Source organism: Neovison vison, chromosome 5 (genome assembly GCF_020171115.1).
Source record: "Neovison vison isolate M4711 chromosome 5, ASM_NN_V1, whole genome shotgun sequence".
Classification (NCBI taxonomy): domain Eukaryota; kingdom Metazoa; phylum Chordata; class Mammalia; order Carnivora; family Mustelidae; genus Neogale; species Neogale vison.
This window is the reverse complement of record NC_058095.1, coordinates 22,786,262-22,813,748: the sequence shown is the minus strand read 5'-3', so window position 1 is coordinate 22,813,748 and position 27,487 is coordinate 22,786,262. Positions and strand designations below refer to the sequence as shown.

The following is a 27,487-nucleotide window of genomic DNA, read 5'->3' as shown; positions in this document are numbered from 1 at the left end:
CGAGAGCCGCGCAGCGCAGCCGGTGCCCGTTCCAGCCACCTGGCCCGGCCTTCGGCTGCCCTCTTCCTGCCTCGCGTCCCTCCTCCCGCTCTCTCCTCTGCCGCCGCCTCCTCCGCCCCTGAAGCCTCAGCATCTCCCCCCGCCCCCTCTGCTCCCACCTGCCCCTCCCTCCCTCCGCCCGCCCTCCCTCTGCCCGCCCCGGCCCCGCCCCTCGCAGCCCCTCCGCGGGCTCCGCACAGACAATAGGAGGGCGGCCGGAGGGAGGCACGCCCCTCCCGGCTCTGGAGGTGGGTCAGCGCCAGACTCCAACCGGCATGGGGTGAGAGCGGCCCACTCTGGGTCGGGGGGGTCGGGTGGAAAGTGAGGCCTGGCCTTGGGGCAGGGACCGGGGACCGCGGTTTACCGGTGGATGCCGAGCGCCGCTGGAGGTGAAGTTTGGATTGGCACGCCCCCCCCCCCACTCGCCCCGCGCTTCGGTACCAAACCGCTCTCCCTTCGCGGGTCTGCCCATTCCACTCCAGTGTGGGCCGCGGGAACTTCCCTCGTTGATCCTGGGACCCGGCTTTAACTCCTTTCTCCCCAGTGTGGTCACAGGCTGCCTTGAACCAAACAGAAAGGCCCCTCTGCCTCCAAAAGGACGATGCCCTCCGGAGGTGGAGGCAGAGTCTGAGACTGAGGCTGAGGCTGGGGTGATGAGAGTGTCCAAAGGGAGTCCCAACACAGAGAGCAATAAGAAATCCCAGGGACCCAGGAGTCTTCTGGCTTTTTCCCTTATATCCCCCCAGACCCTTCCAGAAGGCAAGGTGCCCGTTTCTTGGAAGAGAGAGGAAAAAGGAGGGAGAAATGTGGAGCTGAGAGAGTGGCTAAAACCAGATCTAGAGACTTTTGACCTAGAATTGCTCCCCATTAATCCTTGATTTGGGGTCAAATATCCAAGGTCTGGATCCCACCCACCACCACCTATAGAGAGAAAAGGAGTGAGGGACTCTGGCAAAAACTCTGGTATCAGGGCACCTGCCTGGCTCAGTCCCTTGAGCATGTGATTCCTGATCTCAGGGTGGTGAGTTAGAGCCCCACCTTGGACATAGAGATGAGTTAACAACAACAGCTCTGGTGTCCATTTGGTTCAGGCTTACTTGGTCATGTGGCCCTGGACAAGTAACACTTATATAAAAAGGGGTTGCTGGTACCATAGTGTCTTTGTCTCCTGGGATTATTAGGAGGATGAGGGAGAATGAAATCAAATGATGGACTGCTCGGGTGTTTGGAGATGCTGTAAGGTGCTGAACAGAAGTCTCTCATGGCAGGAGGAATTATTACCTCTCTACCCCTTGCCCTGGTCCTCAAAGAGGGAAGATGAGAAGCAGAATGGACAAGCTTTGCCCAGGTTCAGTGACCCTAATATAAAGCCTAGCCTGCTGCCTCCTAGTAGAGGAGAGGCTAAGGAATACACTGATTCCTCCTCACCCTGGTTTCTACAAGAGGATGGCCAGCTTAAATTGTTTCTCTGATCCCATTACTTTGAGGGAAAGTAAGAATGAGGTATATCAGCACTGTGCTATGAACAGATCCAATCTTGAGCAGGGTTTCCATCTGTCCCTTGGGCACAAGAGAGCCTGGTGTGACAGAAAAGTCATGGATATTGAAGTCAGAAAGACCTGGATGTTCAGTTTCTACTACCTCAGGACTCAGCTGTAAAATGAAGACGACACTATCTGTGTTGTTTTGAAGACATGGCATGAATTTTGCTTTGCTCCTCCTCCTCTCTTCCCTCAGCTCCATTTAGCAGCCATTAAAGTTCAGGTGATGGAGATGGGTGCTCAGCCGGAGCCAAACAAGGAGATAGAGCTGGATTCAGATCTAGGTTTCTTGAACCCCAGAATATTCTCTTTGGGTTTTTGCATTGGGTGTTTCAGAGCAGGATAAAAGAACCGTGGATGGCTCTGTCATCCCATTTATTTTAACCTTCACAACTATCCATTCAGTCAGCCAATGCACCATTTCTCAAATGCTTACTATAGGTAAAGCTCCATGCCTCCTGTGGCGCACATACAGCGAGAACCAAACAAGACTGGTTCCTGTCACCAAGGAGCTTGTCTTAACATCCTCTTTTGCAAGTTAATTCATGTGGTCTTAACAACAGATGACAGGAATATTAGGATTAGGTACACTTTTTGAAGGAGTGGACTGCACCGCTAAGAGATTAAGGACCACAGTGGCGCAAAAACATAAACTATGGCGAGCTATAGGTCGCCAGGGATTCCCAGTATACGGGGAGAGTGATTAAAAGGTTGCTCTTGACTGATATCTCCCCTCGTTGTCTTCTCTTACTCAATTCACTAATACTTTTTCGCTAAGAAAACATCAACCCAGACAATCCACACCGCCCCCAAAGCCTAGGCCACTCCAGCAAAACTACGTCGGGCCTGCGCCATCCAGCCGTGACTTCCGGCTTCCACTACCCACGTGATCAGATGCCCTTGCCGCGCATGCCCAGTAGGAAGTCGGACTATACCACTTTGTCCCACCGAAAGGATCTATTTCTACATCTTTTGAGTTTAAAGCCGATTCGCGAGATTAGGATTATATTAGCTCGGTCTTCATAGAGAATAAGAGTAAGTTTAGCGTGGTAGGGGATGCCAGGATGTGCGGGGAATACGGGTGAGAGCGGAGCAGGGGATGGGCTCTCCCCTTCACAGATAATGGGAGGATCCCGGGCCGAGGGAGGTCTTTCCTTTCAGCGCTGCGGCCGCAGCCATGAGGTGAGGGCGAGTGGGCCTCTGATTTTGGTTGATCCGCGGTGCCAGCGGACGGCAGGACTTGCTTCCGTGGCTCCGGGTGGGAGAGATGAGGTGGAGGCAGCCCTGAAGCAGCCAGTCCCGAAGCTTAGGGTGGGCCGGAGCGCCCTAGGCCCCGGTCTCCAGGGGAGTCGGGCCGGGCATGGGTGGGGGGGAGCGTCCCGAGAACGCTAGGCCGCGGGCAGAATGGGCCCCGCGCCCCATATGGTTCGCGAGCGACTTTTGCGCGGACAGTGGAAGGGCCGCGGCGGGGTCTAGACTGTGGCCCCCTTACTCGCTGGGCGCCCCGGAACGGAGCCGAGCTCTGCTTCCATGTGACGTAGGGCCGGTCTCGCGTAGGCCTCGGGCCTCAGACTGCTTAGAGTGAGGCGATCCCTAGCACTTTAACGCCTTCCGCCCCGTGGACGGTTCCTAAGAAAACCAGGCGGAATGTAAGTGTGTTAAGAAAATTCTAAGGCTAGCTGAATGTAAGTTTGTTTACTGAAATAAGACGAGGAAAACAAGCCCACGAAGCAAAGGATTAGAGAGCAAATCAGACCCTCTGGCCTCGGATTCTTAGACCTCAGTCTCAGTGCCAGAAAGGGCATAAGGGCCCTTTTCGTCCAGTTTTATCCGTTAGCCTCATTTTGTAGAGGAGAAAACTGAGGCAGAGAAGTTAGGCATAGCTTGGACTTTGTTCTCATTCCAGGGCGGCCAGTTGCCCCTGCAAGGAACGCACAGCACAAAAATCTTGCTATAGGAAAGCCTCTTAATATGGGGATGGAGGGCAGGATGTTGTCCTAAATACTGAGTGCTTACACGTATCCAGTTCCTGTGTTCTATTTTTCACATCATTAAAAGATTGGAAGGTATTGCTGGGAAGGGGCTTCCAGGGCTTGATAATGTTTTCTGTTTGTCACAGTATGCTCAGGCTTCAGAAGAGGCTTGCCTCCAGTGTCCTCCGCTGTGGCAAAAAGAAGGTCTGGTTGGACCCCAATGAGACCAATGAAATCGCCAATGCCAATTCCCGTGAGTTCTTGGGGTCTTCGTCACCCTATTGCTTATGAGATGAAAGATGTCACGATTTTATTGACTTAACAACTACAAAAGCTCATAGTTTGGGGTCTTCTAAAATGGAGGGTCCCAGAAATATGGTAGAGGTTCTCTACGTGCCATTTGCCAAAATGACAGGATGGAAGTTAATGAAACAACCCAGTTTTGTATTAATGATTATTGCTAACGTGGATATTGTTTTATAACTACGTGAAGGATTTATGAGGAGATGGTACAGGGACTGGGAGTAGAGATGGCCAAGGAAATGATGAAGGGTGGACTGGGAAGATCTGGGACCTAGGGCTTTAGTAAAGGCCTCTAGGCACACAGTTTTTCAGGGCAGTTAAACAGATGTTAGTAATGCAGATAGCAACATATCTACATTACTTCCATGTAATGTTATACAGAAAAAGGTTCAGTCATCTTTGTTAAAGATAGTAAGACAGGCTTTATTCGGGACTATTCCCACATGTGTAGGGACCACTGCCCTGGAATTTTACAGCGGGGGCGGGGGGGTGGCAGATGTTGCACTCCAGTCTAAGCATAGCATGGACAAGTGGGAATTTATGGCCAAGGTGGATGGTATGAGGGATAGAAGATGACTAAGAGGAAACCCTAATGGTAAAGGGCTGGGGGTGGGGCAGGGGTGGTGGGTTTCTGGCTAGACCTAACAGGATTGTTGCTAAAGGTAAGCTGGGATGGTCAGACATCACCTGGGGAATGTTGGTGGATGGGGAACCTAATCTTTTTTATCAAAGGTAGGGGCTTGTGCTTGACTTAAGCAGGGTTCTTACAAGGACTAGAATTTTTTTTTTTTTTAAGATTTTAATTTATTCATTTGACAGATCATAAGTAGGTAGAACAGCAGGCAGAGGGTGGGGGAAGCAGGCTCCCTGATGGGCAGAGAGGCAGATGCAGGGCTAGATCCCAGGACTCTGAGGTCATGACCTGAGCCGAAGGCAGAGGCTCTACATAATGAGCCAGTCAGGCACCCCCAAAGATTAGAATTTAGAAGGACATGCACAGATGGGTCTAGGAGGTTGTTCACGAGTCTGATGAAAAGCTTGGTCAAGCAAAGAATGTTGGTCAGTATCAAGGAATTTCTTAGCTAGTTTTTTGTTTTTTTTTTTTAAAGATTTTATTTAAAAATAAAATTTGACACACAGAGAGAGATCACAAGTAGGCAGAGCAGCAGGCAGAGACAGAGGAGAAGCAGGCTCCCCACTGAGCAGAGAGCCCGATGTGGGGCTTGATCCCAGGACCCTGCAATCATGACCCGAGCCGAAGGCAGAGGCTTTAACCCACTGAGCCACCTAGGCGCCCCTTCTTAACTAGTTTTAATTTGTGACATTGTAACATGTGCTCAGAATATCCTAATTTTGTTTTAGACCAGTAGCTAATAGGTGAGACAGGATTTGAAGGACAAGGCCATATCTGTAAATTTTTTTTTTTTTTTAAGATTTTATGTATTTATTTGACAGAGATCAAGTAGGCAGAGTGGCAGGCAGAGAGAGGGCGGGAAGCAGGCTCCCTGCCGAGCAGAGAGCCCGATGTGGGGTTTGATCCCAGGACCCTGAGATCATGACCTGAGCTGAAGGCAGAGGCTTTAACCCACTGAGCCACTCAGGTACTGCATACCTGTAAATTCTTGATCACACATCCTCAGATAACATAAATCGAGTGTGCTGTAAAACATCTAGAAAAAATAGAAGTTTTTTGTTTTTTAGCAAAAGAGAAATAAGCAGAAGTTCCAATATTTGTAGCATTTTTTGAGACCACTGGGCCAGGGATGTGAGCGATTTTTCTGGCCTGTCTTGTTCGGACTCTCGGTTATGACTGGCATATCCCCACTGACTATAGATACATTATTTTCCCAGGTCAGCAGATCCGAAAACTGATAAAAGATGGGCTGATCATCCGGAAGCCTGTGACTGTCCATTCCCGGGCTCGGTGCCGGAAGAACACTTTGGCCCGCCGGAAGGGCAGGCATATGGGCATTGGTAAGTGTGTCTTCCCTTTTCTCTGAGACTTAAATTAGAGTTGCCTAAGTCTAGACTGGGATATATCCAGGATCTTTTTCTTTCCATTTTGTCTTCTCATAAGGCCTCTTCTTATTCCAAGATATTACATGTATTTTCTCTGTGTGCCAACTCAGAAAGTTGACCCTAGTGTTGGAGTTGAAAGTATTGGTAGAAAGAGGTCACATTTATTGAATACCTACACTATGCCAAGGATTCTACTGGGTACTTGAAATGTGTCCGGTAAGTCCTAAGACCACTTTCTAGGGTTAGGATGATTTAGGGAGATGAAGGTCACAGGTTTAAAGCCTCTTCTAGCTTCCCATACTGCCATGCTGTACACCCTGTCCTGGGCACATTCTGCATGAAGTGGAGTAATTGCCTTGTTGGGGCTGCTTTAAAATGAACAAATGAAAGAAATGCTTAGGGTCATCATCTGTAAAATGAAAATATGCTACTGAAAATGAGATCAAGCACTTGGCACATGATAGCAAATTGTCAGGTGTTGAAGAAATTGGCAGCTGACCTTGTGACCAAGCAGCTGGCTCTTGTAACTGACTCAAGACCCAGTGGCGCTGCAGTGGGCTTAACTCCCCTTCCTTGCAGGTAAGAGGAAAGGTACTGCCAATGCTCGAATGCCAGAGAAGGTAACCTGGATGAGGAGGATGAGAATTCTGCGCCGGCTGCTCAGAAGATACCGTGAATCTAAGAAGATTGATCGCCACATGTAAGCACACCCTCTTTTTACGGCCACGGAGACCCATTTGGTGCTTTGACAGCTTGTTCTCTGCACAGACTCACCAACTGTCTCATTGGCCTTGGGGAGGGTGCCATGTGTCTTAGGCCTTTCAAAGAAAGTTGTTCCATTCTGTCCGGTGTCTTCTCTCTGTCTCCCCCCCCAAAATCCATGTACAATATCAGGATAGCCCAAGAATTGAACTTAACTTGCCAGGCAAGCTCTTTCTGGAAATTGCAGGAAGAGTCTTGGTTTGGGGGAAACCGTCCCCACAGAATAGAGGAGAGGAACCCTGCGTCCTTAGGGACCTCATGTAGAGGGGCAGATGCCGGGCCAGCCTCTGCTCCCATTGCTGAGCAGAGCCTCTGAACCTTTCTATCCTGCAGGTATCACAGCCTGTACCTGAAAGTGAAGGGTAACGTGTTCAAAAACAAGCGGATTCTCATGGAACACATCCACAAACTGAAGGCAGACAAGGCTCGCAAGAAGCTTCTGGCGTAAGTTTATTCAGAAATTGGCCTCTGTCATGGGGGCAGGATCTTTGATCTTGATTATAAGGGTTGTTCTGAGACCTTTAAAATACACTGCTGCCTGATTCTGACTTACACAGTCTGTCCAGAAAGTAGCTGTTGAGTTAGAAACCTATGCTCCTCTGTGCCGTATACCACCTACCCTCATTGCAGGGTGGGGACTGTGGCTTAGTTGAAGCAGGAGCGCATGGTGGACCCAAGTGACTCATTCCTCAAGCTGACTAGGCTCAGTGAGAGGGGTCTGGGCATGTGTTTCTGTCTTCCCAGCAGCTCGTTTATTCTCAAACTGACCCATCTTCCCTTTTCCGTCATCCAGTGACCAGGCTGAGGCCCGCAGATCAAAGACCAAGGAGGCTCGCAAGCGCCGTGAAGAGCGGCTCCAGGCCAAGAAGGAGGAAATCATCAAGACTCTGTCCAAGGAGGAAGAGACCAAGAAATAAAACTCCCTCTCTTTTGTCTGTACATAGTGGCCTCGGCAATAAGACAGATCAGTTATTCAATAAAACAAACTTTTATCTGCCTCTCTCTGCTTCCGAAGTTTCTGGCTGCTTGGTGGGTGTTCACTATTGAAAGGATCAGAACTGACTGCACACTGAGGATTGGGGCACAGGCCCTTTGTGGGATGCCTGTTTGTGTCCTTGACTCCTGGCCTCTGGTTGTACTTGTGTGCATTTATGGGAGTGATGGGGTTTCTTACCTTGTTTTAGTTGGGTATAGGGCTGATCTGAAGGGAGGGAAAGAATGACTTCTCAAGTCTCCAAAATCCTGTGCTTCAGAAGTGCCCTTCTGGGTGCCGGGGTGGCTCATACAGTTAGGCATCTGGCTTTGGCTCTGGTCATGATCCCAGGGTCTTGGGATCAAGTCCTGCCTCAGGCTCCCTGCTCAGTGGGAAATCTGCCTCTACCTCTGACCCTTTTCCCTCTGGTTAGCTCGGGCTCTCTCCCCCAAATAAAATCTTAAAAACAAGCAGAAACCCTGTTCTTCGCAGGAGAAAGTGGGTAACAGGTCAAAAGTGGTCCCAAGTGTTGGTTGGGAACCAACAGAAGTCTTGGTATCAGTTGTCATTTTTTAAAAAGCATCGAGACTGCGTGTATTTCTCAGCTGTCCCCTCAGGCTGAGGGGCAGGGGGATTTCAACTACCACCAGCCCAGAAGCTGATGCCACCTGGATTCGACTGCCGACCCCTCCTGAAGCTGCTCAGATGGCCTTGAGCACCCCAATTTCTAGACGTTTTTCTTTACAGCCAAGAGGGGTTTTTCAGGGTCCCTTGTTACCTTAGAAGAACATGCACTTGGGTCATCTGGGGGGACTCAGTGACGTGTCTGCCTTTGGCTCAGGTCATGATCCTAGTGTCCTGGGATTGGCCTACCTCAGGCTCTCTGCTCAGTGAGGAGTCTTCTTCTCCCTCTCCCTCTGCTCCTCTCCCTGGCTCGTCCTGTCTTATGTCTCTCTCACTTGCTTTGCACTCTCTCAAATAAAATCTTAAAAAAAACAACCACACCTGATCTTGGGGTTCTGAGTTTGAGCTCCAGGTTGGGTGTAGAGATTACTAAAAACTTTTAACGTTTCTTTGGTATCTATCCATCGCATAGGGCACAAAGGAAAAGGCTTTTCTCAGCAGAAATTGGAATAAACACTTGTTGAAGCCATTGTAAGTTGCTTAATGAATTTGTATCCCCTTTTACAAACAGGAGTAAGTTTTATTTTGCCCACTTGCTGGTAGTGATAACCACCAATACATGTTTCGGTGAAGGATCTGCTCTTCGAGTCAGAAGAGGCACTTGGCATTGACATGGGTTCTCTAATCCCCAGAACATTGTAGAGTTATTTTCCATTTTGTAGATGTGGAAAGCTGTGAGGTGATGTGCTGTTCACACAACCTGCATACTGGGGGCGGGAAAATGGATTCAAGATGTTTAGAAAGTAAGATAGGACTTGGTAGGCACCATGGGGTCCAAGGAAGAAGTGGCTTGATCCCCAGGCCTCAAGCTTTAGGGGACTGGGCAGGTGATGCCTTTGGTGGTCAGGAAGGAAGCAAGTGATTTAGGGAGAATGACTAGAAGAGCTTTGCATATATGGAGTGGGGTCGCAGTTTGAAGGACAGATGTTCAGGTGGGAAGTGTCAGTCAGCCAGTTAAATACAGGGGTGTCAGAGGTCTAGCATGTGGAGAAAAGTAGCAGAGAAGGGGCCCCCTTCTTTAGTCCTCAGCATAGCTAGGTGCATGCCTGTTTCCTCCCTGCCCTGCCCCCCCCACCCCTCTCCTGACCCACTGGGGTCTTGAGGGGATGTGCTGGGCAGATGTTCCCAACTGCACGTGCATGGGGAAGACAGGACTGATAGGTTCTTGGAGACACCAGACCCCCTCTCTTACCCCACCTTTAGGTCCTCATCCAGTCCAGACAAGGTGGGGCAGGTGGGTGGCCCAAGGCAAGGCAGCTCAGACTCAGAAAAATCCAGAGGATCTTCACCCTGCTCACATGCATCAGAACGGGATTTTTGGGTTCCCTGTCGCCACTGTAACAGCCTGTGTTAACTATATCCTTTAGTTTGTGCTGTAATCCTTTGCAGGTCCACGTTGCGGGGAGGCTGTGGCCTAGAAGGGGAAGGACCTTCACCAAGCTTCCAGCTTGGATCATGGGATACCTCCTTCCCAAGCATGGCTGGACCACAAGAGGAAGGGCATGGTAGGCCACCCTCCTTCCACTCCCCCTATCTCTCTTCCCCTCCCTTCCAGGCAGTGGAGGGATGACAGGAAGGAGAAGGTTACCACAGGGACCCTCCACCAGGCTTCCTGGGCTTGCAACTCGAAGCCAGTTTCTGCCCTTGACCAGGAGATGGCGCTGTTCTCCTTCAGGTTGCTGGAGGGGTAGGCTACCGGTTCATTTTGAGGGTTGTTTTGGAAGCTGTTGGGTGGGAGAGAAGAGGTCTGGGTTTTAGAAGCCTATCTCTTGGGAAACCTCGGGTTTAGTCACTTCTTTCTGGAGCTCACCGCAGACGTGGAGGTTGCTTCTTTTTACCATAGGCCTCCAAACCCTCCCCAGGGCAGGGTAGGGAGCGGCCTCAGCAGGCAGAGCCCCCGAAAGTAACCGCTGGATCTTGTCCAGGTCCTGGAGCCTAGGGTTGGTCCGATGGAAAGATAGGTCCATCCTCTCAAAGTCATAGGACTGGTCCCACCACATAGTTCTGCATATCATTTAAAGGGGCTCATGGCCCTCAGGGAAAGCCTCCCTGAGAAGTCTAATTCCATTTCTGGGGGAGGAAACTGAGGCCTGGAGAAGCCAAGGACTCTCCAGGATCTCAGCATGGCGTGAACACTAGCACCTACCGTTGATCCTCCTGACGTGGAAGGGTGTCATTCAGAGTAGGCAGCCACACAGGGACGAGGCCCACAGCTGCTGCAGGGCCATGTGGGCAGGAGAAGGGAACTGAGGTCCTTGGACCCCTTCCCGATGCTCTCTCTGAGGCTGAGAGACAGAGACCCCCAGGCCAGCTCCCTGCCAGCCCAGGGAGTCCAGAGGCTGGACGTCCACGCTGCCTCCCTCGCACTCCTCGGCAGAGGTCCCCAGCCTGTCCCAAGCATTGGGGTGGCATGTGTTAAGGATGGGGGGCGGTGAAGAAGGCCGACAAGACCAAAGGGAATGGGACTAACAAAATGGGTGAGGTTGCGCAGAGGGTCTCCCTCTGTCTGTGTCTCCCCACCCCCACCTCTGATATCCATCTCTCTGCTCTTTCAGGCTTCTTGTCTCTGGCTTCCAGACTCCCCCTCTTTTCGCATCTCCCTGAAGTCTATCCACAGACCATCTATGCCAGGTTAAGCGCAGGCTGAGGTGGAGGGAGGGAGGGAGGGCTCGTGGGTCAGACAATAGAGCCAAACAGGGAGCAGGCACCAGCAGTTCCTGGACATCCTCTGCCAGAGGCCGGGGGGTATCTGCTGGCCCAGCCACACCCCAGAATGGCACAGAGGAGGGCAGAGGCTATCGTGGGGGCACCAGCTGTTCCCCGCCCCCAGGCAGTGAGCGTGCTGGTAGTGGTTCAGCCACCCGAAAAAGCTGCTGTACTCAGCAGTGCGGCAAATGGGCTGGGGAGGAGGCGGGGGTCCAGGCCAGCTGCCGGCTGGGGGCAGGCACAAGCGGAGTGTGCAGAAAGCTTGGCTGAAAGGCTTTCCCTCTCTCCAGTGGGGTGGGCTTTCGTTCCCCAGAGCCCCTGGCTCAGCGTCTTGGGGTGTCTCTGTTTCCATCTTGTTGTTTTTAGGCACTCAGGGACCCTGGTCAGGAAAGAGCTGAACTGGGAGGCAAGAGACATGGTTTCTGAGACTGGCCTGCTCACCAGTTTGCTGGTTGACCTTGGGCAAGTTACTGATCCACTCTGGACCTCAGTGTCCTTCTGTATAAAAGAGGCAAGGCAGGGCTGGATAAGTTCTATGACCTTGAATATGCCCCCTAATAACTCTGTGCCTCAGTTTCTTCATTGTGAAAAGGGGAGAGCGCCCCTTGCCTTGCTGGGTCATTGAGAGGATTACATAAAGTTCCCAGCATGGTTCTCCAGGCACAGCAGGTGCCTCTTTAGCCAATTCTCCTCTCTTGAAGCCCCTGGACTGGGTTTGTGACCCCTTTTTTCATACCCATTACCAGGGGTCCTAGAAAGGAGTGGTCATCCTCCCTCTCCGGCTCACCCACCTAGCTCTAGGGCCTTCCCTGGCTGAAGGGGCCCCAGGAAAGCTCCGGGTCTGGCCCTACCTGGCCGCCCTCGCTTTGGGTGGGTGGGGGGCTAGAAGGCAGAAGCGCTGGGTGCCAACCAGGAGGGGCAGCACACACTCCCTCATTCTGGTGGCACTGGCGTGGCCCTGCCCCCCCCCCCCCCCCCCCCGCAGCCCGCCTCTTTATCCCTCTGCGCTCCCCTCTGCCTATAAATAGCACAGGACGTGCCTGCCTTGGCTATGACGCGGCCAGGCAGGAGGAGGGGAGGGAGGCAGCTCTGCGGCGGAGCAGGTGGGCGGCGGGCACTGGTGCGGGAGGGGCGCTGCCGCCGGCTCCCCGCGTGCCAGGCTCTCCATGACAGGCAGGACTGAGTCATCTCGGGGGGGCCCCACTGTCGGAGACTGTCCGCGCAGCCGGCCTTTCTGCCTCGGGTTTGCGGGAGCTGCGGGGGCGAGGCTGATCTCGGGGAAGGGGATGTCTCGGGGGCCACCAACGGCTGCGCGGAAATGGTGCTGAGGCTCATGGCTGGGCGCCCCTCCCCTGCGGACGCAGGTGTGCATCGAGCCAGAAAGTGACCGCAGCTGCACCCTCTCCCCTTCCAGCATCCCGGAACATCCCATCCCACCCCACCCCATCCCTGCCCTGCTTTTCTCTCGAACTCCTCCCCAGATCCATCTCGGGCTGCTACCCAGAGAAGGGACTAGGGAAGCATGGGGACCCCTGCCACGTCTGGGTCTATCCCAGCTCCCCTCTTCTCAGAGATCCACAAATTCTTCCCCCTCCAGGTTTGTCTCCTTTTGGCACCTCCAGCCCCTGCCCCACTCCTTGCACCTTTCCTTCCTCTCTCCCAAGCAGACACGCCGGAGCAGATTGGGACAAGAAACATTTATTTAAAGGGTCTAGGGGCTCAGCAACGCCCCCGTAGACCCATCATGCAGCCTCATGTACCGTGGGCATGGGGCCCGCCCCTGGGATATTGCTGGGGGGACCCCGTGGCAGCAAACAGGGCAGTGTGGCTTGAGCCCCCCATGGACGGGGAGAAATGGGGCAGGGGCCAATGGTAGGAGGATGTGTCCCTCCTACTGTGTGGGAGGGTGTGACTGTGCCCAGGATGGGGGCTGGCATTGGCTGGCGCGATCAAGGGCACAAGAGGAGGCTCTGAGCTTAGGGGGAGAGGGAGGTTGGCACCAGAGAAAAGCAACCCGCCAGGGAGGGGTCCTCTTCATGTGTGTGCCTACCCCACACCCATGGTGCCCACCCCCTTCCTTTCCTGGTGGCCAAACAGAATGATGGGTCTTGACCGTCTCCCACTCCCTCTTCCTCCCAGGACTCGGTGTCCAGGAGAAGGGCACAGCTACAACCAGAAGAGGGACTCTTGCACAGAAGGAGGGGTCCCGAGGAAGGGGGTGAGGAAGGGCCATATGGAGGTTGGCCCTGACGGTGGGGCTCCCAGGGCTGGGCCCTGTGAGACCTGGGGCAGAAACTAAGCACAGCTCCCCTGGCTGGTCAGTCCTGCTAGCTGAGACTTCCAGATTCCTGACAGTCAAATGAGGGTTCTGACCAAGCACGGGCTGGGTTTTTTGTTTTTTGTTGTTGTTGTTCTCGGTCAGGTTTCTGTGTGCAGGATGCTACTGAGTGTCCTCCCCCAGTGGGCAAGGGCACCACGAGGCCGCTCTGTGCTGACTGACTGTTCTCTTTGAGGAGACAGTCTCTGATTTACCGAGCTTTCCCCAGAACTCGGCCCTCTCCTCCTCTGTCTGCCCAGGGTTTCAAGTAAGGGGAGAGATTCCCGCAGAACTTTCCTGAGAACTGATGGAGGGACAGAGGTGGGGAAACCAGGAGTTGGACTCAGGATCCTCCCGCAGCCCTGAACCACCTCCTGACCCCGGGCGGAGGGAGGAGACCTGGGAGACTTGGGAAGGCACCTTCCCAAGGCCCCACTTCCTTCCAAAGGGGCAGCCGCAAGGTCACGCACGTAGACCCAAGCAGGGGCTCTGTGGGGCAAGGGGGACAGTGTCGGGCATGCAGAGGTGGTGTGGGTGTGGGAAGGCTCTCTGGACAAAGCAGCAGGACAGTTCCCCAGGAATGCCCCCCTCCCCAGGGCTGCATTCAGCGTGGCAACTGGATGTCCGGGCATGGGCTGGACCTACCTGGAGTTTCCCCCATTCCCTCCCACTTTCTCCTCCTTCCTCATCTCCAAGTCCCAGAGGAGCAACTCCCTCAGGGCAACTTGGGACCCAAGAAATAAAACCTTCCTCAGTGCAGAAGGCTCCCAAGTCCCGGGGAGTGGCCCCTAGGAAAGAGGCAGAGGGCAGATGCCTTTTCCCCTCCAGGGCCAGAAGCAAGGGCCAGGCATGGGCAGGGTGGCATCTGGGTTCTCTTGGCTCCTCTCAGATCTCGGTCAGGGCGTCGGCTGGCACCAAGCCCCGCTTCTTGCCGCTGCTGACGCGGATGAAGCCGTCAGCATCCTTGCTCCTGCCCACGCCCACACAGATCTGAGTGGGAGAGACAAGGAGCCGAGTCCCGGCTCTGCCTGCAGCCCTGGCCCTGAGTCCTGGTGATGGCTCCCAGGGGGCCACCCCAGGGACTGATGGGACCAGGATCAGATGTGGTTGGAGACATCAGCTGGGGTGACGGGAGCAGATCCCATGAGGGTACTGGGCTCGACAGCAAGATCAGGACATCAGCAGATGCTGAGCAGCACTTTGGGGCTGACCTGTGAGATCAGCTGGTCTAACGCCCCAGCTGAATTCCCATTTCGCAGGGGAGGTAAGGGGAGGGAAAAAGGCTTGCCGGAGCTTACACAACAAGCCAGAGGCGTAGCCAGCATTCAAACCCAAGCCTCCAGACTCCTCACCCAGTGCTCTTCCCTTCCCCCAAGCTGTCTCGAACCCAGTTCAGCCCCCTGCCTGTGTTGGCCACCAGCCCCAGTCCCCAGCAGGAGATGACAGGAGGGCCCTGCAGTCCTGCCTTCCTAACCCTCCTTCCTCCCCACTGCCAGGCTGGAGGTGTCCTCCTCCAGGGCATTCATGCTGCCCCTGGTGCCCCTTTCCTGCCCACCTCTCCAGCTGCTGCGGGGCCCAGGAACTCACCTGGTTCTCCTTGAGGCTCATGTACCCCTGTTCCTTGTTCCCAGAGAAGGGTTGGCAGCAGCGCCAAACATTCTCGCCTGGCCTGACTCGCTGCACAAAATTGGCTGGGAAGAAGCCAACCCGGTCGCCAATCTTGCCCTGGGGATGAGGCTGGCAATGAGCTCCCATGCCCCCCCCCAACATCGCTTCCTCTAGACTCGCTGCCCGTTCAGAGCCACCGCCATCAAACTCCAGATCCTGGGCTTCCTGTATCCGAACCCCCAGAGGGTGGCTTCTGCACCGGGAAGGGCATGAGGTGAGCAGAGGGACAAGGCTGAGACAGGGAGGGTCAAAGTGAGAGCAAGTCCCAAGTGCTGGTCCTAGGCTTGGTGAGGGCCAGTGGCTGGAGGAGGGGAGGACTTTGGGCCTGGAGAGAAGAAGGTGAGGCAATGCCCATTGAAGGTGGGGAATGGTGGGGTGCCTACCAGGGTCCCTCTGCTCCCCACCCTGCCAAGTCACCTTCCACCAGTCCTCGTTAGAGTCATCCACCAGCATGATCCGGTCCCCAGGCCTGGGAGGACAGAGCTGGGGTTGCAAATGGGCAGGAGGGACCTGCCCTTTCCACATCTTAACGATCTGGGGTCCCCAGATCCCCAGCATGCCCCCACCCTGCAGCTGGGGGAGCATTCTTGACGCCCTCAGAGGACCCTGTGACCACAGGGACAGCAGACACTGTAGGGCAGAGCCCGGGCCGGGGGTAGGAGAGAGGACATCAGCGCCAATCCCTTTTGGACTCTGGGCAGTCCAGCTCCTCTCTGGACTCATGCATGCCGGGAGAAGGTTCCTGAAGATCCCCCTCACACTCGTATTCCAAGGTCTGGGAGTGGGGCCCTGAGCTGGAGCTGGGTGGCTGCCTGGTGGGGCTGGACCACAAAGAGGACTTACTGCAGAGCCAGGTCGTTGTTCTCTTGGGGCAGAAACTTGTAGAGCGCGACGTAGGAGTACATGGGTCCCACGTCCTTCCGCAGAAGGGGTTTGGGGGGCTGTGGAAAAGCTCCAGGTCAGTGATGGGAAAAGGACACTCTCCTCATTCCACCCACTGTTCACTGGCCCTGACCTGCCTACCCTTGGTGGGGGGGGGGGTTGCTAGGGGTTGGGACACAGTGCCCCTGGGTCCATGACGGGGAGAGGTCAAGTTCTCCTATCTTCTGGGTTCATCCCTGGGGGACCAGGCCAAGGATGGAGAAAGGGAATACTCTCTGTGCCTTGCTGCACCTTGCTGTGCCCTGGAATGGCCCAGTCTTGGGGAGCTGGCACGGGAGTGGGGACAGCAGCATTGGCTCCATGGTGGCAAGGGGGCTACCCCCCTTTCCTGCATACTCACTCTGGCATTGCCCATCCCCGTAGACTGAGGATAAATGACGGAGCAGTGACACCCCCACTCACCATGCTCGCACCCACCTATGAATCAATGACAAGAAGAAGTAACATTCCCTTGCCATCTGGCCTCCCAGGGCTCAGTGCCCGCATAACCTCACCTGTTGTCTGGGGCTCTTCTCCTCCGGTCCTGACCCTTCACTCTCAACTGGGGCTGTGAATACTAGAGATGCCAAGGCATGAGGGGCATGAGGCTGCAGGGAGTGGCCCGCCCTGGGCTCCATTCCCTGCCCCTGGTCCCCACCTCCTGGTCCTCTGGTCCCCACCTCCACTCACCACTGTCTCCAGGGGCCTCCTCTGAGCTGCGAATGCTGCCTTCCCCATCTTCATTCAGCTCATCCCGCTCACTCTGAGGACACACGGGGGAAGGGCTCAGCCCCTGGACCCTCACCCACAGAGACCCCTGCCTCCCAGGCTCCCCTTGGGTGGCCGACATACCAGGCTCCGCGTGGGGGACTCAGAGGTACTGCTGAAGCTGGAGCGGTTCATCAAAGCCAACGAGGTGCCATAGCGCAGGGTCTCATAGACGGGGTCTACCTTGCCACTGGCCCCTGCCAATGAGCCACCCTCAAGGCTGGGCACCCGGCAGCCAACCTTGTTCTGCCCCGAAGCCCTGTGTCACTTTCACTCCCTTACAGCGGAGACGTCCTTTCTCTTTAACTCCATGCCCCATCCCACCCCAGGACCCTCTCTGCCCACACCAGTCTTCTCCAGTTCCTCTTGGAATGCCTCCCCATCCTTCATATCTCCGGACACCTTCCCTCTCCCTGCGGAGGAGGACAGTGCCTGCCTCTCTAGTCTCTACCCTTCTCAGTTCAGGCATTCATGAAAATGGTGATTGATTGCCGATTTGTGTGATTAGCTCTTTCATGTCTCGCTGCCTCACTAGACCACGAACTCCACCTTCTTCAGTGCTGTGTCCCCATGTCTAGCATGATGCCTGGCACTTAGGAAGTGTCCCGTAAGATGTCTGTTGAAGGATGAATGAATGAAGGAATGAATGAGTACCCCCCCCCCATTGAAAACAAGGGCATTCAGAGCAGGGAAGTGCCAAGGACCGGCAGTGCCACATGACTCAGGTGCCCATCTAAGGAATGTGTGGGTTTCTCATCACACCCCTGGGATGTGGGATCAGAGGCCATGGGGGAAACACTCACCAGTGGGTGGGGACTCTCTGCTTGTGACACAGGCGGGGGGTGGCTCATGCACCAGGAGCGGGGAGCTGAAGTTGCGACGGAAGGAGGAGGACTGTGGCAAGAGGGAGCAGAGAGAGGGCATGAGGGTGTAGCTTGTCCTTCCCCGAGCCCCAGGACGACCCCATGGGAGGAACCGGCCTGGAGGGGGGCACTCATTCCCCTCACAGGCCAGTCTTTGGGGGGACACCCCCAGCCAGCCATGGTCCCCACTCACCGCCTTGCCTGGGCATTGCTGGCGGGAGATCTCCTCAGAGCACCAGAGGTGGACACTCACTTTGCACGTCTTACATCGCAAACCCTGCTTGGAGTTTCCTGGGAAGAATTTGGGTTCAACAAGAACAATTAGGCCAAGGAGGGTACATCCAGGGGCAAGAAGCAGAGGGGGCAGGTGGGGCACTGGACAGAGGAAGGGGCCGGGCATCCTCGTGTCAGCCTGGGGACCGCGTGCCTATTCCTCATACACTCGCGGCATCAACCGAAGCCCAAGTTTTTAGTAAACGCTGTGGCCCTGGGCACCTGCCCACCCCAAGGTTGCCCGTTGGTCCACCCAGGGTGAGGGGTGCAGTGAGGACGGAGGCCCTAAGTAGCAAGAGCCCAACATTGGCCTGGGTATACTCCCCACCGCCCACCCCCACGACCCCTCTCCTTGACACTGCAGGCACGTACCCACAATGAGCTGGTGGCATAGCTCACAGGGGCTAGCTCTCTTGAAGACATGTTCCTGGAAGCTGTGCAGTCTTACTGGTTTGAGTGGTGCCAGGGGCCGTGGGTTGGGGCAGGGGGAGGGGGCCGGCGTCGGGACACCCCCCTCTGTAGATGCTGGTGGTGGGGAGGGAGGGGGCAGTGGGGTTGGGGGCGTCAGCAGCACCTCAGTAGGGCACTTGAGCTCAGAGCCAGAGCGAAGGAAGAAGTTCTCCACACTCTTACTTCGGAGGATGGTCTTGAGGGAAAGCGAGCGCTTGAACCTCTGCAGCTGAGAGAGGAAGTGGGGCTGTAAGCAAAAGCCAGAGGGGACTGGCTCCCAGCCAGGATAGATCCTTGGTCAGCCACAGCCTCGCAGCCTCTAAGTACTAAGACAGAGGCTTCCCTGTTCCAGAAGGTGCTCCCAATCCCGGATACCAACAGGAGCCAGGTAGGGAGCGTCCATGAGCAAAGAAGGTCTGGCTGGGCAGGCACGGTTGGGAGTGTTGAGCACTGTGACAGGCTGGCCAGCCAGAGAGCAGCTGCTGGGGTCCCCTGGACAACCGGGGCTAGTCCACACGGCTAGCCCAGTGGGGCCAGGCTTTCCAATTTTTCAAAAGAAATCTAGACTCTTCTGTGAATTTGGATAGAAACAAATTCGAGGTTATACTGTTTTTTTTTTTTTTTCATTGCAGAAATGGTAGTGTACTATGTTTCCTACGCCTTGCTTTTTTCACTTAACAGTAAATCTTGGAAATCATTCCATACCAACGCATAAAGAGTTTCATCATTCTTGTTTATGGCTACACAGGATTTCATCGTATGGGTGTACTATTTACTCAAGTTAAACAAAATAATACTTTGGGGGCCAAACAGACACACCAGGTCCCCAGTTTTCACCGGGGTTGTCCACCAGGCTGGGAGTTGGGGAGGGGTCATCCTGGACCCTCATCCTCAGGGGCTGATTCTTCCTCCAAAATCGCTCTCCAGCCCATCCCCTATAATCACCTCATCGTCTCCACAGCCCTGCCCCAGTTCAGGGTCACAGTCCCCACCTCCACCCTGCCCATCTCCGCCTGCTCTCCCTACAGCTGCCAAAGAGGTGATCCTTGACTTGGCTAACCACTTTCCATGGCTCCTTAGGACATAGTCAAGGCCCTTGGCCCCGTCAGGAGACTGTGCAGCTCTGCCAAGCCTTCCCTTCCCACCCATGCCTTCCACCTGCAGCCCAGACATGGGGATTCTCAAACCTGTCCGTGTTTATTCCTCTGCACTTTTTTGATGCGTTTGTCCTCTTCTCTGCCTTATCCAGTAAATATCCTCTTTATACCTCAGGGTTTCCAGTGACTTTTCCTCCTCTGGGAAGCGGTCTCTTCTTCTGCAGGAATTCCGTTGAGTATAACCGCTCCCTCCTCTGGGCCCCACTGCACCTAGTACCGACTTCCATTACAGACCCAATCTGGTTTACGTTGTCAATTACTTCTCACTACCTCAGGACACTGGAGCCCCTCGAGGCCAGGGACAGTTGAATAAAACCCCCACCCAGAGCCCCAAGACATAGTAGCTGCTTGGTCAATGTTTGTTGATCAAATGATGGGCGAGTGCCTGGAATCCTAAATGGAACCCATGTTCTGGAATGCTGGGTTCATTCTGCAGCCAGCCCAGAGTTCCTTCCATTGCTCACCCCAACATATCCTTCTCACAGTCTGCCCAGAGTGAGGTCTGGAAATATCTCTACCCAGATCCTTGAACCTCTTCCCCTCTGGGGAGAGCCCCCTAACTCCTGCCCACTCCTTCCCAGCAGTGATCGGTAAAGGGGGCTGGATGCCTGGCTTTAGGCCGGGAAAATTGGTCAGGGTTCCCAGCTGGCACTTCCAAGCAGCCTGCGTGACCCCAGGGAGGCCGGCAGGTGGCAAAACATAGGAAGAAGCAGGAGGGAGAGGGCGATGTTTGGGCACGAGGCAGGCCCCGCTGTGCCAGCTGGGAGCCTTGGGGTGTCTGGCACGCTGAGTTGCCCAGCTTCTTGCTTTCCAAACTCAGCTTCCTGTGTAGCACTGTAGGCTTCTTTGTGCATCTATGAGAAGCAGGGCCCCAGGCCCCAGATCCCTGGGTGTTAGGGCAGAGGTGGAGGCCTAGAGGGACAATTAATTAGAACACAAAGGTATTCTATGAGCCCACATGACTCTGGGGGCTCTCAGAGGCCCAGAGTGGGGGTGGGGAGGACCACCTACCGTTCTGCCCAGGGGCCAGAGCACAGAGCACAAGAGGGCTCTGGGAGGCTGTGCTGGGCATGGGCACAAAACTACTCCTGTGGTCTCAAGGCAAGTCACTTCACTTCCACTTTCTCAGCCTCAGTTTCCCCACGTCCAAGAGGAAGGAGGCAGGACTAGATGCTCTCTAAGCAATGCAAGGCTCTGGGTCCAAAAAGTAAAAACAGAAAGCTATAATGAGTGGCTGTCCTTGTCAAAATACTGGGGTTGAGCTAGCACTCCTCCTGCAGGACCTCATGAAGACTGGCCCTTCCCGCCGACACAGTGACGATGACGGTCCCACTTTGCAGATGAACTCACAGGCGCCTAGGAGTGAAATCACCCACGTGCAGTGAGTCTTCGGCTGCTAAGTGGCAGAGCCAGGACTTGAACAGTGGCTTTGGCTGTTGAGCCAAAAGGACCAGAAGAGTCCTGCTGCTCTGGGCTCTGCCTTGGCCCTCACTCACTCCTGACCCTCAGCGATGCCATCCATGGTCTTGCCGGCCAGGTCAACCAGGAAATGTAAGGTTGAAAGGAACGTGCAAGAGCGGCCACCTAGAGTAGTTCCCAGCCCGTAAAATCGGCCCACAATGCCTTCACCACGTCCCCTGTGAACAGTTGTCTGACTGCGGGTCACCTCCTATGGCAGGAAGCACACCGTCTCCGGGACAATCATTCCATCTTTGGGCAGCTGCCGTCGCAGCAAAGTGCTTCCCTATATAGAGCTGAAACCTGCCTCCCTGAGATCTTTTTGCCTATCGGCTCTGTTCCTCCCTTGGCTCCAGAAAGAGCCACTCCCTCTTATATGTGCATCAGTCCTTCAAATATTTGAAGACATCAGTCCTGTCCCTCCCGCCCAAGGCTGTTATTTCCATAGTAATCCCCACAGGATGAGATGTGTAGCCTCCTTACTCTCCAGCCTCTGCCCTTTCCTGGTCTTCCCCTGGCCTGTGCCAAGAGCCACCTCTGCAGGGTACAGAGGTCTTTGGAACAGAATGTTCCCCAGCACTGGGGCAGCCCCAATTCTGCCCCCGACTTCCTGGTTCTGCTGGAGGCCCCAGATCCCAGGAGGGGAGAGAAGCCAGAAGGAATAATGTATCACCTGGGATGGCTGGCAGATGTCAAGTGTATGGCTGGACAGCAGGATGGGGGCACATCTGCCAAATGGCTTGATGCCTGTCCCCTCAAGAGACATCTGGCTTGGCTACTCAAACCTCATTTTGGCTCAGCCTGGTCAGGTATTCCCACTCTTGCAACTCCTAGTTCCCAGAGAGGACTAACTCCCTAGTTCCCCCCACCTCCCATCAGCTCTCTGTTTGATGCCCCCCAGTATCCCAGGACCCATTCCCTGGGAGAAGTTGCCATGCACCCTGGCAAGCTGACCCACCTGGATCCTTATTCTCTCTGGATGTCCCAGGAGATTGTCTGGCTTGGAGACTGGACCTCCAGGCCCATTCTCCTGAATCCCTTCCCGGAGGCGGGGCCTGGCCTGCCTGCCTCCTCCCCACCTCCCCACAGACTGGATGGTCCCTTCATTTCCTCAGCTCCCCGCAGCATCTCCTCACTTCCCTCCAGCTCCTGAAAGGGCACTAGGCAGCTGGCGGTGGGTGGTGGCGGGCGTGGCACAAGCTGACTCAGATGGCGAGCTGGCATGGCAGGGTCTTCCCAAGGATGGCACCAAAGGGGGTGATGGTACCACCCTGTGGTAGGATGGCATGGGGACCCAGCGATGGCAAGGATGGTAGCAGGAGGGTCACTGAGTAGCTCAGGTGCAGGGATGTGATCCAACCTTAGTATGAGCAGGAGGCTGGACTTGGGCTGGCAAGGAATGCCCAGGGGACCCCAGCACTGATGAATGATTCTGGAATGTTGGCTTCACTGCCTAATGGACACCAGCTGCCTCTTTGTACCCGCCTCAAACTCTCCCTTCCCCCTTCCCCAAGTTCTATAGTCTGAAGACCAAGCTTCTTTGGGACAGGTTGAGATGCTGGGAGCTAAAGGGGCTGGTAGGGCCCTGAATTCTCCCCCTGCCCATGTCTGCCTTCCTGAACACCTCCATCCAGATCCCCAGCCCAGCCTCTGGGTGATCACAGTCCTTTGCAAGGGTGAGATTTAGGGAAGGGGGGTAAAGGGGCAGGGCGATGTATGCAATCCCCCTCCTCTTGCTCTTGGGATGTCCCTGGATCAGCCTCAGAGGTGAGATCATTGGAGTCCTTGCACTGGGCGAGGGAGATGCAGACCTGCTATGCCCTGCCCTCCCCCTCCTGCCCTCTCCCTGCCCACACAGCTGAGCTTGCAGCCTCTGGGTTTGCTGAGACAGCACTGCCTCAACTCCTGCCTGCTTTTGGAGAGGTCTTAAGAAGGGGAGCAGGCAGCCCCGCCTCCTGTGGGAAGCAAGGCAGAGCCTGGAAGACCCCCATGCCCTTGGGAAGCAAAGGGAATGTATCCATCGGGGGCCACTACAAGGCAACTGGGAAGGCCAGGGATATTGGCACTCAGGATGGGGCTCAGCTCCTGGAACCCTCTGCTTTAAAAAAAATAGCCATCACAAATATTCCAAGCAAGATCCTCCCACCCCGAGACCTGACTCCTTTCTTAGTAGAGACTTGGATCTCTGAGGTGGAGTTAACTCTGGTCTGAGAGACCAGAGTCTCATTCTCAGAAGGGGGCAGAAGAAGGTCAAGTTCTGATCTATAGACTGACATGGAGATGGAGTGGGTCTCACTGGTTTAGAGAGGAGGAGCTCCCTGGGGAGCCTCAGCCAAGTGCCACCTTGCCCTTACTCATCTACCCCTGGTGACTCTCTAGATGACCTTGACCTTGAATTAACCTCATATCCTGAGAGGTGGCCTGGACCGAATTAAGAGCAAGACGGGCATTGGAAAGATCTATAGATGAGCTCCACACCTGGAAGGAGCCAAAGACCACACCCGTTTTTTTGGGTTTTTTTTTTTTTTTTTTGTCTTCAGTGCCCCCTCCTCGACTGGATAAACAGGAGCAGGTGGGAGCAAAACACCAGGGTGGAAGGGAGAAGGAAGGAGGCCTTGGCCTGGAGTCTGGGGAGGAGACAGAGAGCACTCTTGATACAAGCCTCCTTTTATCTCCGCATCCCCAGCCCACTCAGTTCATGTTGCTCCCCGCAAAACTTCTTCTTGAGGGTCACTCCTGAGCACCTAGAACTTGGGGAGGACGTGGACAGTTTAGAGGTGGGGGGGAGAGCATTAAATTTAAGGGGTGGCCTCCCCCAACCCCTATAGCACCAGGAGTCTGGGCTCCGCCTGCCTTCACTGGGGAATAATTTATTCATTGCGACTCCCGCAGGAGTAACAATCATACATAATTAGAGTTAATTATGACATTCATTAATTACGATGACTTCTCTTTTTGCTTCCATCCGCCCCCCACCCCCGCCCCCTGTCCCGCTCCCGGGGTTGGGGGTGGGGTTGCCTGTCCTTCTGCTCTGGAGCCGCAGCAACAGCCCCTGGTCCCCGCCCGCGATGGCCAGCACTGCCGCAGCCCCCAGCGAGCACTCGGAAGCTACGCACCCCCGGGCCGCGGCCTCACGTCCCCGAGCCTAACCTGGCTGGAAGGGGGGAATGCGGGACTGCGGCGGGTCCGAGAGAGACATCCAGCGAGACATCCAGAGAGACTCAGAGATAAACATATAGAGACGCCGAAAGAAAGCGGGAGAGACACCAAGACAAACAGGTTGTAGAGACATTTTCAGAGTCACAGGCAGAGAGGGACAGACGGAGCTACAGAGACCTGGCGGACGCGGGAGGGGTGCGCCTCGCACGCACACACCGGCGCGTACACCGGCCCACACCCGCTACACACCGCTACACACCGCTACACACTCCCTCCGCTTTAGCTGCTCCGATTCCCTCCAACAAAGCCGAGTTACAACCTCCCCAGAGGGTCGCGGCAGCGTGTCCGCTCATCACGCGCGCAAGGGCGTGTCGTGCTTGTGTGATGGGCGCTCCCGGTGGCCCCTCGTCGCGAACCCACTCACCCAGGTCACCACGCAGAGCCTTTGGGATCACACAGGTCCCGCTGCCGTGACCCGAGCCCACAGCGGTGACCGCGTCGGGGAGAGGGCACCCGGGCTGGGGACGCACCCGGGCAGGGGTCCAGGCCTCTACCCTCCTGAGTTACCTTGGTTTCCTGGAGGGCAGAGATGGTCCCCGGGGGGGTGTGGGTGGCCGCGTCATCCGGTTCGTTCTCCTTCTCGCTCATTTCGGTCATGATTGGGGGAGAGGGGGAGAGAGGGTGCCAAGACCCGACGGCAGGTCTGCTGGGTGCAGGTGGCAGGTGGCAGACGTCTCTCTGGGACCCTGAGGCCCTTCTCCAGAGACTGCCCCCCAGTGAACCCCAGGAAAAATCCGCCCAGGCAAAGCGACCCCCCACTGCCGAGAGCGGGAGGAGAAAGTTCCCGGGTTGGCCAGTGAAGGGGGATAATTACACGGAGCCGCGGGAACCGGACGACCCCGGGAATGAGGACCAAGGGTCTGCAGAGGATGCTGCTCCAAGCGAGGGGAGGAGGGAAGTGGGGACGCGGGGATGAGCTGAGGGAGGGAGCGACGGAGCAGTCCGTGTCCGGCCGGCTCCTCCGTCCTCTGTGCCCGCCCCCCATCCCTTTCCCCCTCCCCCCTCCGGCCCCGGCCGGGCACTCGGAGGCCCCTCCGCCCAGTCCTCGCCTTCCAACTTTGATTTAGGAGGTCGCCAGGTCCCTCCCCCTTCCCTCCGCTGCTCCCCCGCGCCGCTATGCTAATCAGCTTCTCAGCTATTGGCTGCCGCGGTGGCCAGGAGCGCAAGGTGGGCGGAGCCTAGGGGGGCTTGATAAGATGGGGAGGAGCACGAAGGGTAAAGACGTGGGGAAGGGGTTAGTTTTACACCGAAAGACCCTGAATGGGGAGCGTGACAAAGTCGTGGAAGACTTGGGAGACCATATTAGAGACTGGATGCGACTGAGGGAACAAGAAAAGGTTGGATCTACAGAAGGATAGATGAGAGTGACATCCAAGTTAGGACTTTCTGATAGTGAAGTAGCGGAAGAATGTGGACCCTTCTGCCCCATTAACTGGATGTGTCTGCTCTGGAGACTCCAAATATACGCATCCCTTGACTGTGAGGGGATGTCCTCATAACCTTCAAGCAGAGGACTTTGCTCCTCAAGCAGAGAAGGGACAATTTAACAACATGTGTCAAAGGCCAGACCTGACAATCCCTCCTTTGTGGACGCAAAGCAAGATTCCTCTGGGGCTTGGCCTTTGGAATTCAGCAAAGAAGGGGCCTCAGTCCCCACAGCTAAGGTCCCCAAACGTCTCCAAGACACCTTCCCCTCCTAGAGACCCTACCACAAATGGAGATAGATCAGGGGCTAGGGAGATGTTGCGGGAGGGAGGTTCTTACTCTCCAAGTTGTCCGCTGTCCGTTTGGCCTGAAGGTATCTCTTTGAGCTTTATCTCCTGGCCTGTCCAAAAAAAGGGTGGTAGATTGGGGGTTGAAGGAATCCTTCCTTGAGGGTGAAGAAACTTCTGGATCAAAGTCCCCCTCCTTCCAGGGGCTCCTCTGCTGTGGGTGATGAAATTGGTGGTGGTGGGGAGACCTCAAGAGGGTTCTGCCTTTATGCCAGCCCTGGGGAACAGAGGCTGAACCCTGGGTCCCCCCTCCTGCAGCCCCTGCATATAGCCATTCATGCAATCTCTGTCCTCCCAAGAGTGAGCTCACCATGGGAGCCCTGCTCAGGTTACTCTGTGCAGGAATAGAGATTTATTTGTCAGTGGCAGAAGTAGGACAAGGGCAGAAGTGAGGGTTTGTTGTGGGGGCCTAGTCCCCTCCCTCTCCAGATCCACCCACATCAGCCGCAGACTGACTCTGGGTGCTAGCTTTCTTGAAAGACGCTTCGAAGGATCCTGGCCTCAGCCCTCAGACCAGTCTCCCCTAAGGCCCATCCATTAGCCAGCCTTCTGCCAGTGCTCTCTGAGTTGACGGCTGCTGTCTTCCCTCTGACCCAGCCCAGGTTAGTCCAACATCCCTCCCTGGGCACTCAGACTTAGGGGTACTTGAAGCACTCTGAGATAGTGTCAACAGGCCTTCCATCTAGCATAGGCCGGAGGAAACAGGGGCCTCCTCTGTGTTAGAGACCTCCAAAGGGGAGGTACCCGTATCCCCCCAAACAGCAGAGATTCTGAGTTTCTTAAGACTCTAATACCTATATAAACACAAATTAACTGTGTGGCCTTAGGTAGGGAGCTAAATCTTTCAGAGCCTTGATTTCTTCATCAGCAATGCAGAGGCAGTGCCTACCTCACTGTGAGGAGAATGAATGAGGAAGCTCTCCTTAGCCCAGGGAAGACAGCAGGGAAAGTTGTTTTCTTCTTTCCCTCCTTTCTTGAGAGATAGGTCCCTTCCCAGTGCTTTCTTAGAGAGAAGAAGCAGTTTCCTCCTCTCACTTTCCTGTTAATTCATGGGGGAACCAATTCCAAAGGAGATTCTGAGAGGGAAGAATTCCCAAGGGAATCAGTGTTCCCGGTGACCCAGGAAAGCCAGAGAAGTTGGTGGGCCCTGGGGCCCTTCTGGTCTCCACATCAGAAGCCCAAGGTGGGGACTATGCAGAGAAGGCAGGGGGCTGGATCCCATGACCTCTGGATGTCCTTTCTGGCCCGCAGCCTTCGTGTTTCAGAGCAGTCTTTCATGAACTAAGCCTGAGTCATTGCCTGAGTGCTGACAACTCCCACTGCAGTGACTGGGGACAGGGCACAAGTAGCCGGGCTAGCTTCTGAAGAAGGAATATTCTTCCATCTCAAAGTCAGAGGGCAGATATGAGGTGTGGGCAGAGCCAGGTAAGTAGCAGTCACACCCTTCTGGGTGTGTGACAGAACTACCGGCTGCCTCTTAGTGGGACAGCCGAATGAGTTAAAGTGGGTGGTAGGCTCTTGGGAGCCTGGGGGCAGAAGGATGGACCAGATGACTCCATATCTGCACACAGCACCATGTCCAGCCTTTTTCTTCCTGTTCTGTGACATTGGGCAGAGACCT

At 55.2% G+C, this 27,487-nt stretch overlaps 2 protein-coding genes across 8 annotated transcripts; one reads left to right on the top strand and one right to left on the bottom strand.

Moving 5' to 3' along the window:
* The first annotated feature begins 2,718 nt into the window (after window positions 1–2,718).
* Window positions 2,719–7,635, top strand: RPL19 (ribosomal protein L19). The gene is made up of 6 exons (XM_044248102.1): window positions 2,719–2,762; window positions 3,700–3,806; window positions 5,708–5,830; window positions 6,455–6,575; window positions 6,971–7,081; window positions 7,431–7,635. Exons 1-6 carry the CDS (start codon window positions 2,758–2,760, stop codon window positions 7,552–7,554), a joined length of 591 nt encoding a protein of 196 aa, XP_044104037.1. The 5' UTR covers window positions 2,719–2,757; the 3' UTR covers window positions 7,555–7,635.
* Window positions 7,636–12,682: 5,047 nt separating this feature from the next.
* Window positions 12,683–25,156, bottom strand: STAC2 (SH3 and cysteine rich domain 2). Of its 7 annotated transcripts, none has more exons than XM_044248096.1 (11): window positions 24,602–25,156; window positions 18,183–18,489; window positions 17,731–17,828; window positions 17,478–17,568; window positions 16,759–16,871; window positions 16,597–16,669; window positions 16,422–16,483; window positions 15,829–15,926; window positions 15,403–15,454; window positions 14,905–15,042; window positions 12,683–14,254 (listed from the first exon to the last, which is right to left on the bottom strand). In XM_044248096.1, exons 1-11 carry the CDS (start codon window positions 24,689–24,691, stop codon window positions 14,069–14,071), a joined length of 1,308 nt encoding a protein of 435 aa, XP_044104031.1. In that variant the 5' UTR covers window positions 24,692–25,156; the 3' UTR covers window positions 12,683–14,068. The 7 variants fall into 7 exon arrangements, with proteins under 7 accessions (XP_044104031.1, XP_044104032.1, XP_044104033.1 ...); XM_044248097.1 differs by having other exon boundaries at window positions 14,115–14,307; XM_044248098.1 differs by having other exon boundaries at window positions 14,182–14,287.
* Window positions 25,157–27,487: the final 2,331 nt, after the last annotated feature.